The sequence below is a fragment of the Limulus polyphemus genome, unplaced genomic scaffold (genome assembly GCF_000517525.1).
Source record: "Limulus polyphemus unplaced genomic scaffold, Limulus_polyphemus-2.1.2 Scaffold3420, whole genome shotgun sequence".
In the NCBI taxonomy this organism is placed as follows: Eukaryota; Metazoa; Arthropoda; class Merostomata; order Xiphosura; family Limulidae; genus Limulus; species Limulus polyphemus.
Window position 1 is genome coordinate 83,825 of NW_013669030.1, and position 11,086 is coordinate 94,910.

At 35.6% G+C, this 11,086-nt stretch overlaps 1 protein-coding gene across 1 annotated transcript in view; it reads left to right on the plus strand.

Annotated features, from left to right (window-relative positions):
* LOC106469313 (multidrug resistance-associated protein 1-like) overlaps positions 1–11,086 on the plus strand; it is a 115,056-nt gene that overhangs the window by 78,539 nt on the left and 25,431 nt on the right. The window contains exon 10 of the mRNA XM_022397800.1: positions 371–529. Within this exon, the coding sequence (XP_022253508.1) occupies positions 371–529 (159 nt within the window). The remainder of the gene's footprint in view (positions 1–370; positions 530–11,086) is intronic.

The following is an 11,086-nucleotide window of genomic DNA, read 5'->3' on the forward strand; positions in this document are numbered from 1 at the left end:
AGAAAAAATCAGACCAATGCTTAGGTGGGAAAAGATGAAACCCTGGTGATCAAATAATAGCTATAAGTGTCAGCGGAGGTAAGTATTATTGGAAATACATTTTCAATTTAGGAAAATGTTAACATTTGTTTCTGTTTCTGTGTTGTTTTTTACAGTGATATAATTTTGCTGCATTTATCTCTTATGTATTTTATGATTATAAGATGTAATGTATCTGTTGCCCTACAATGTACATAAACATTTTGTGCTAACAAGTTATAAATAAATGGGATATGACCTATATATATATCTATATTAGATGTAATATTAATTTTGTTTGTAGTAAAACATTTTTGTAAGCTACAGATAATGTAAACTGCTTTACTTATAGGTTGGTATTGTAGGTAGAACAGGAGCTGGAAAATCTTCTATGACATTGTCTCTGTTTCGAATAATTGAGCCAGCTGGGGGAAGCATAATTATTGATGGTGTAGACATTTCTCATATTGGACTTCATGACTTACGTTCAAATCTGACAATCATACCACAGGTTTGTTATTCATATTTGAAAACTGTTGTTCAAATATTATATGAAACGTTTGAAAGTTCATTTTTGTATTTTTTTTGTGAGTGTACATTTTCTATAGGAGCTTGTTGAAAGTTTTATAACGATGTCAGTTACAGACATTTGCCAATATTATTATTACTAGATATTAGTCTTGTAAGATATTTTTAAATAAGTACATACAGTAAGCTTATGGCAATCAAATATCAATTGTTGTCATTTTTAGTAGCCTGTACAATAACCTGAATGAGAATGTTAATTAGTTACTATTTTTTTTAATTACAAGATACTAGTTACAGACTAGTTTTTATCCTGCATTTTGGCTGCTAATCTGCTGTTATCATTAGGAAAGTCCTGACGAGGATTATGTTTTGGTTGGTAGTGGCTAGGGAACTTTTGAAACAAAGACTAGTACACTATCTACCTATTTGGAGTCTCCCCAGTCAGGACTTTATCAGCTAATTTATTTGAATGTTACCAAAGAGGTATCCAGGCCTTGGTGACTTGGATTCTAGATTGACTAGGTGTGTTATTAGTCACTTGAATTAGAAAGCTTCTTTTTCTCTTTCTCGTGTGTATTTATCTCATACCATTATTTTAGTAGTATTCCAATTTATCATGTTATCTTCTCTTGCATTAAGAACTGTTGCATATAGATCAGTATTACAGAGTCTATGTATGATATACTCCTGAACTGTACCTTTTGTTAGTCATTTTGTTTCTCCACTATATTGTAATCCACATTCACAAGGGGTATTGTAAATGTATTTGCTCTCCATTGGGTTTTTAGGTGGTTTGATGTGTTCTTACTGTGATTTTATTGTGTTGTGGCTTCTGAATACTGTTCTGACTTTTGTTTACATATTTTCTGTATGTTTTCATAGAGACAATTGTCATAGGGGAACATGGCTGTATATCTGTACTTTTTTCAGATTATTATTGGTGTTTGTCCTCTTTAACAAATGTTCTAGGTATCTATTGTCAATAAGGGTTTTAAAAATGTTTTTCACTTCCTTGTTTTTAGTATCTTCAGTATTACAATCCCTGTTCATTCTGTAAACTAGACTATGATGCTGTTCTTTTCACTGTTGAGGTGATTTGATCTATTGTCAGGATATTTACAAGCATTTGTTGATTTTCTATAAATTCCCGTGATATAGAGATTTATGTGTCTTGGTAACCCTCACATTTAGGAATTGGAATTTTTTTATTTTTCTTGTGAATTGTATTGTGGGATGTTCTCTGATTAGGTGGTTCATGAATTGTTGAATCTTGTTAGTAATGCAATAATAAGTAAGCAAACAATGATTTATAAACATAAGGAAGAGTTTATTGATGGTGAAACATATTACATGTTTTAACAGAACATTGTTCTGTCTCATTCAGGTATGATCTGTAATAAGCAATAAAGGGTTTATATATATAATTAAAAAGACACAAAGATTACATGTGACATAAATAATTTCAACAGGTGACAAGATTATAGGTAAAAGTCAAGTGTATGAGTGATGAACAGACCTTGCCAAATATGGCTGATGTTATCATCATGTTATTATCATGGTTTACCGAGAGATTGTTCGTTTTGATGATATCTATAGTTTCTAAACAGTCTCTTTCTTTTTTAGCTTTTGGTTTGTGTAGGAAAAGAAATTCATCCCAAAGTATTTTGTGCTGTGTTTCAAATTGATGGTATGTTAAAGCAGGTATCTGGAATTCATCTCTATGCTTGTGACCTTGATGTTCCTTACATCTTATTTCCAAGGAATATGATGTTTGTCCTATATATTTATTTCTATATTAACATGGGATACTACATATGCTTTGCTTTTGTTCCTTCAGTAGGGATTCTTTCAGGTTAGGTAGTAAGGTGTTAATCTTATGTGAAGGTTTCAATGCAGTTTTTACTTCAATGATGAAATTATTAGATAGGCTGATATTTTTATTGGCAATTTCTGGCTTAAAAGGGAATGAAACAAAATTGATAAGTTTTATATTTTTGATAGGTGACAGGTTAGAATTGATATATTTTTTACAGTACTAAAGTTTGATAAAAGCCTTATCTATGATTTTGATATCAAGGAGTGTGTTAAGTTTTTGTTGCCACTGAAAACATTTACACATCACACAGATCTCACAACCTTTAAATAAAGAAACTACATTATATAAATACACTTGAAAGAAATTGGTTTTAGCATTGAAATATACTAAAATACAGGAAAAAAAAACATTTAACAAAGAAAGTCAGGTACTTCTAAATTATGCATAGAAACAGCTCATTAACAATGAAATCATACATGAATGTAAAAATAAACCCCTTTAACACTGATGCAAGTACACACACTAATAGAAAACATTTAACAGTAAAAATTTATAATGAAATCCTTTAGCAATGATGAAAAGTACAAACAAAACCCTTGATACAATATAATCAAACACATAAAACAGACCCTTTATCATTAACACAATCCAAATGAACTATATCACAAAACAAAAGTAAATCCTTTAACTATGAAAAATACAAAAGATATATAGTGACACTTTCTTTAACATTGATAGTTCCCCAAAATCTTTTTTTACCATGATAGAATTGGACATTAAATAACAATTTAACAAATAAAAGGAACACATTTGCATCACATAATAAATGAAGTACTGTAATGATCAATAATTTTGTATTGCAAGAAACACATCCTTTAATAATGAATGAATGAAATTAAATGCAGAATATAATACACAGCCAGAAACCCTTTAACAGTAACATCTCAAGATGCATTTAAAAGTCAATCATACCACATACATCCAAAACAACAAAGAATACAAGATAATGACACAACAAAAATCACAGTTATGAAAAGCAAAATGTATACCAACAAATACCAGCACATTTTAAGTAAACTCGCCGTAAAACACTATAAACATTGCAGTACAATGTCAAAAGAAAATTAGTCCTTTAACAAAGAATGACAATCTCAACATAATACAAAGATAACTAAAAAGAACAAAACTAAAAGAAAGATACAGAGATACCTATCTCATAAAATATATCCACACAAATATATGAGGAAAGGAATATATAAAAAATAAATAGAAACCCAATGATAAGCACCAGGTCCAATTCCTCTCACCTCAATCTTGAAAGCAAAACCACTAAAATGGTCTCTGGTTCACTCTATCAGTGAAAATGGGTATCCTCTGGGTACTCCCATTTCCACCCACAACAAAATGTTCCTTATGCTTTGGATCCTTCGATCACAGCCCTGAAATGGACCGTAATATCAAAGTTCACTATTAATGTTAAAATCTGAATTCTTAAAATCTAGCCAACTACTCTTAAATTATCTTACTTTCAGTATTTTAGACAAAAACGGATGCACTCAATCTGAATCTCCCTGCTCAGCCCTACACCACTCAGCTCTCCGATGCCTGTCATCATGAATTCCTTAGTCAAGTGGTCTACCAACACACGGGTCTCGCCGAGAGAAAAACTTTCGGAAACATCAATCAACTCAGCGAAGGTCTCCTCCTTTCTCTTCTTTTCCTTGTCTCCTCTCAGATCTACCCAATGCTTGTAAATTTGTCATTAGGAAAATTAACCATGCAAACTTTCACTCATGTAAGCATTTAATTCTTAAAAGTCTTGGCCTCTTAATACTATTTATGAAGTGGGGTGAAGAGAATCGGAAGTTTTTAACGCCCCAGGTTATATTTCATTTCCCTTCGGGGAGTGAAATATACTTTTAACCTAACTTCCTACCATGATTGGTTTGGATTGGGCTCCGGTCAAGGCTTTCATAGTCTGCACCAACTATGTACCTACCTAGCAGACTTCCTCTTCCAGTTGGGATGCTGGAGTGTCTCTCCAACACAACCAGTCCTCCTCCCTGATGTTCAGGGTCCAAGTCTTTATCCACTTTGTGACCATCTACTGGCAGTACCACTTCAGCACCAGGATCTGCTGCAAAGTCAGTTGGATTATGATGTTTATAATTGGTAGGATGTTCTTTGCAGCTGTTGTGGTGTCTCACATTACCTACTGTTAAGGTAGAGGTCCCTTCATTCACCTTATACTTCTTGGCTGCATACGTTGTTGATGACTTCTGGTTTACTGAAGTACTATGGGCTGCTACCCTACTGTTGGTGACAGTAACTAGCAAGTTTTTCATAAACACAGCTTGGTCCTTATCCCTCAGCTCTAAAACATTTACCTGGAGCCCAGCCAACCCTTGAATTGACTTCAGCTCCATAAACACCTTTTTTGGCTTCAGTATGTATTGGTTCCATAAGAGGTGGATACATAATTGATGAGTCTTCTGCAAGGTGGTCATGCACCCACTGGCTGGACACCTGACGAATGGCTGTCATGCTTCATGAACTACCAGAACTTCTTTACACGGGCTGAGGAAGATGCCAGGGACATCTTCAGTTTTTGAACCACCTACAAGCTTAGTTCTGTCAGTCAGATTGGATCTGCTGACTTCTCCTCTGCTGGAACTAGGACATCTAAGGTCGGATAGGCATTCACTGACCGGTCCATGGTTAATGGACTTCCCAGATCCTGGAAATCTTAGATCCAGCCATACAACTGATGCAGTGAGGTCCCTTATGTCAGATGTGTCAGTAAGCTATGCATCTCCATCCATAGTTTCCACTGCATCAAATGTCAGGCCATCTCTAGTAGTTTTGTGGCTAGCCTCAAAGTTATCAGAACTTCTTTCCAGCAACACCTTTTCTGTCATATGACAGCCTCTCCAAGCTGTTGATGTGCAAATTCATGCAAATAAACTAATGCAGGCCTTAAAAACTCCACATGTTTTTGAGGACATTGTAGGATGTCTGCTGTAGAAGGAAGACTGTACACCTTGTATAAAGGTAGCAAAAACTTCTGAGACGAACATATACTGTGAACAATCTGTTGATCTCTGTACAGTTGCATGGTACACCAACATGATGTAGGAAAATGTTCATCCCACTCAATTCATTGGGGTTAACAAGCTTAGCAAGCATATGTTTGACAGTTTATATCACTCATTCCACTAAACTGTCAGACTGGGGTGATAAGGCGAAGTGCATGTCTCCACCACACCCAACACTTTACACAACTCAGAAAACAGATGTTAGAGAGTAAGATCACTGATTGGTGTGGATTTCTTCAGGTGCTCTGAACTTGGCTATTGGTCTGCCAGCACATCAGCCATGGGTTATGTGAAAGTATCAGCCAATAGATGAGACTGCACAATTTCAAGAAATAGTTCATAGCCATAAATATATACAGCAGCTGATCTCAGTCCCTCTCTGGGAATAGCCTGGTAATATCCAGGGCTATTCCCTACAGAGGAGAACCTACAATTCTTTTCTTTAGTGTATCCTGTTTAGGCTTGCTTTGTCTCTGGGTCACACACATTGTACAGTGTTTACACCAGCACTGAATGTCTCAACTTGAATGCAGCCAGAATTATTGCCATCAAACATTAGCACAAGTGTGTGTAACACTTTGGTGCCTTCCAGTCTTTGTGTTATGCAAAGTCTGAAGGATCTTGTGCCTGAAATTCTAGGAACTACTAGTTCTAACACAGGCTGGGTGGCTGATAACAACAGTATAACATATCTTCCTACACTTGTAACTGGTCGTAAAAGTGTCACAGGTTAGGTGCATTCTTGGTAAATTTCTTAACCTGAGGTGGTCATGCTTTACCTTGCTACACAGGAAATTGCAGTCATGTTAAAGCCAGATACTTCACTTGCTCTTCCTAGACCTCTGAAAATGTTAACTCTTTCCATATGTGATTGGTCAATATGATGGACCTTGTAACCACAAAGTATTCATCAGAGTTTTCATACTATAACTTAATTTGTTTTGTGTATCTTCATAAAATTTGACAAGCCTTCAGTAAATGGTACAGCTCTTTTGTACATAAAAATTCAGAATTTTTAAGAAAGTATTTTTTTCTGAAGATTTGTCTGTAAATATATGAAGTCAGATTGTTGACTGCTCTAAATGCAAACCAATATTCATGTTAAGATTAAATGCACATTTCTTTATTTGAAAATGTCATTTGTGTAACCTTTAAAACCTCCTAAATAAGTATCAAGCTTTTTTTCATTAAAACTGTATATTTTATCTGTTATTTTCTCTACTCTAATTCTATAAAGAATCGGTCGATTTGACTGACCTTGTAATGGAATAAATTTAAATTACTCTTTTTTTTTCTAGAATGATTGCAAAGTGTAACAGGAAACTATATTTGTTCATCCTAAATAGCTTAAGATTCATAGCCGTATACATCTGTTTATGCTTAATTTTATTGTTTTATTGCCCTTTGAACCATGTGTAACTAATAATCTTTCCATACAAATTGTACATCACTCGTCAAATGTGTAGCTCAAATTACTATATCAAATGTATAACACACAAGCTACTCGTGAGCATACCTTGCAGAAATATGTTTTCATTATCTTCCTTATCTAACCTAATAAGTGTCTAATTTTTACATTTTAGTTACTTTTATTGCAATGAATAAAAAATACTTGAAAAACAAGAAATATTGACCTTATTGAATATAACCTGTCTTTCATTTCATATATCTTATTATCACTTTCTCTGTTATCATGTTTCAGACAAATTACTGATAATGTCAGTTTGTCTTTTGCATTAACAACCATACAACAGGAATTCTTCTTCTAGAAAAATAAATGGAGGTGAGATATCAATTATTTTTCACATAACTCAGAAGACTTACTCTTCCACGCCTTTTTCTCCAACTATGCTGGTTACAGTCTGGTAATGTGCTGCCATTTGTTACTGGTGAGACCCAAGAGGTTTTACCAGCTTAGAAAACCACTTCCTGGCAGAATTTATCTGAACTATCATTCAACCAAAATTTGTGACACAGTGCTAAAAGTTTTTGTTCTGTCACTACTTTGCACATCAACATTTTTGGAATATATACAAACCCTTGCATAATGTGTTACATCCACAGCAGACCATTTGCTCCCTTTATGACCCTGCGGTATGTTCAGGCCAACTATCGCTACTCCAATAAGTGTAGCAATCTTTGCTCAGGAGATCTCTCTTGGCTATCAAAAATATAAGGGGTCCAACCTCCTTTCAGTTGTCAGTTTCTTGACCAAAATTGTCTTACTTTCACATGAATAGCATGTGTACATGTAATGCCATATACCATATCAAACATTACCACTCAGGGGCTCAAAAGGCAAGGGTTGCTAAGCTCTTTCAGTGATTGCTGGCACAGCCAATGACTGTCCTTGCCATAACAAAAGAGACCCTGCAATGGTTGTGAACAAACCATTGCAATTCATCATGTAATGATTTTCACTCAGAAGATCACATAGGCACTTGAAAAAGCAAGAGGAGCACAACTTCCCTTTTATTCATTGGTTTTCAATAAAATGATTCTTCTAGCTTGTACAGGAGAAACCCAGCAAGTGTTGTGAACAAACCATTGCTACTTCTTTGAGTGGTGATCTTTGCTCAACAGATCAAACAAGCATTCACAAAGCAAGGGAGCACAGCTTTCTTTTCCATTATTGTTTTTCCAACCAAGTGACCATCCCATCTGGGTTTTATCTTAATACAGCAATTGGGGGTTTTCATTCGCATCTTGGCTAACCACTGCAGTCATGAAGCTTCCCCTCTCCCCCACCCCAATGACCACTTGATCAGAACAAGCCCAGGTCCCTGCAGGTCCAGTTTCAATCACTTCATTATTTGTCCCCAGATCAGCTCGTTACAGACAACACTTTGTCTAGAAACATACAGTTCATGATCCAGCTTTTTGATAGTTTTTCTTTCAACCACTAGCAAAGAGAGAGATTGGCATCACCTCCACCACATTAGCAGGGCATTTGGCTTAATAAAGTCTGATGCTCGAGCTGGCCACACTGTTCTTTTTTCTTTAATGTATATATACATTTATTTCTAGTATTAATCTGTGGTATTTCCTGGAATTGTATAATAGGGTATTGCAGTTTATATGATAAACTGTGGTGATTTTTATTAGACAACTATCACACCCATTACGAAACACACCCATATACGAGATCCACAAACTCCCTATTTTTGCAGGCCTGGACTTCTCTGCTTTGCTGGAAATCCTCAAGATACCATACAGTAGAGAAGGAAGATGCAGAAAATTTTGGTGCTTTGACCAGAATCTCATTATTTTGGGTGTGAAGTATTGACAAGAAGGGCAGAAAACCACATATGTTTATTAGAAGGACAGTAAGTGTGCCTGAGAGCATGAGTGGAGAGGGTAATTTCTACATGCCAAAGGGTGTATGATCTGTTGGAGGATAAACGAAGAGCTGAGGAAGGGGTGGTAAGTATATGGAGCATTTGGATTTAAAGGAAAGCCTTCTCCTAGATGTGGAATTTTCCTCATTGCTTCAAAGATCCCTACAGGCCATCCCTCTGCTGCTGCAAACTCAAAAAACAGAGGAACTAGGACCATCTTTTTCCCTTAAAGTTAAACCTCAGTATTTGAACCCAGGTGACAAATTCACAGACACTGGACAGTGGGGGTGGATAAGCATCACTGCCACAAGTTGGCTCACCATCAGGAAAAGAAACAAGCTCTTGTTTATGCTCATATCATTGCTTCATGGGCTAGGGAATTATTCAGAGAAGAGGTATCCAGCTGACTTAGAAGTAAGAAAGGAGGTACCATAAGTGGATGAAGTCCACCTCAGGAGTGTGTATAACTATTAGGTGGCAGAGCATGCATTTTCTCCTCTCTGACAAGTGGGAGAAAAGAAAACACAGCTTGGAAATTGCTTTACCTGTTTGTGAAGTGACAATGGCATACTTCAGTGCAAAGCATGAACTCTCTCTGAGACAAGGGGCAAGTTGCTTTGAAAACTTTGATGAATCATGGAACCTGATTTCTTGAGGACTTCTTCATTAATTTGGACTATCCATTCTGAGGTGAACCACAGTCCAGTGAGGGAAAGGATGCTGAACCATGTGATTTATGGTTATTTTGTTATTTATAAGATGGTAGGATGAAAAACTATTTTTTCTTTATCTTTCTCGTCCGTTTATACTTGCCATTAACCATTTTGCAAATCTATATAGAAAATTCTTGTTTTTGCCTAACCTATTTAATGTTTCTTGAATACTAGATAATTGGTACATGAATTGTACAGTGGACCCATTCAATCTGTGAAGATCAACACAGAATTTCTTAATTCTACTATGTGCTTCTCAGGCACTACAAGATCTCTGAGCTATGTGTGTAGTTTTTTTCTCTAATACTATTTTATGCTTCACCATGTTTGTACATCTTGTAGCATTACAATAGTTTAAGTCTGTATTTGCTGAGAAATAAAAGTTTTTATTATTTGTTCAAAAAACATATTTCAAAAAGTCATTACCTTCCCTCTTATTAGTATGTTAAACTTTTGGAAAATTGCCTCACCATTCTCAGTCAAGTGGCAACTCATTCCATGACCTAATCACTTTGATACAAATATATGTTAGTAACCGTAAGAAAAATAAAACTGTCCTGACTGGAGCCTAGTATTGTAACAATTCCAATGTTATTACACAACCAGTTTTGAATTATTGTCAGTAATACCAAGAAATTTCTATATAACATGAACAGTTTGTAAGGTAATTTGTTGATGGTAATATACTGTTACATATCTACTTGTTTGATAATTTCTGGTAAAAATTCTTTCCGAGAAACTTCAGCAATACAAGTCTCTTTTTGATTAAAACTAGTTTATTCTTTCTGGATACAACTTTTTGTAATACACAGAATTTCCATAGTTGCTTTAAACTTTACAACCTATATAACACACGCTATAAATCACAGTGGTTCACACACTTTACTTACAGTGACTACTGTTCACTTGACTCAATTATCTATATCTTCAATCTGTCTGCATATCTATCTATCGCTGGCTTTATTTGCTGGGCTTATATGCTAAAAAAGAGGGCACCTGGCAAACACCCGGACATTCACGAGGTTTTTCGATAAGTCATGATCCTTCTAAAAGCTCCAGTGCGCATGCTCCCAGTATCGCGTGATTTCCGTTGTCATAACACTGCCCCTTCCTTAGTATTGTTCGGGACGAACAATAGCCACATACATTTAACCAATAGATAATTAACCAATTTAACTAATAACTTACTTAAATGTATAGAATTTACAAACACAAAATTAAAATACAACATAGTCTCTTAATTTTACAGGACATATCTTCTTCCATACTGGCCTCTGTCTCATTGGCTTCTGCTTCACGTGGGGCTCATCTGATCCATCAGGAAATGTCCCATTATCGGTAGCAGTCACATCAGTGGTAGTAACTTCACTAACGGCTTCACTGTTTTCCCTCTCAAAGCCAGGTAGAGTTTCTTTTCCAACAGCAGCTTTTTCAGGTGACACATCTTCAGCAGTGTCATTTCTTCCGTTTTTCACTTCGTTCCAACTGAAATCTCCTTGACCGTGATAATGCCAAAGCCTGTTGGCATGCACCACCTTTGGCTTACTTCGCCGACCACATTTATTCGGTAAGTCACAT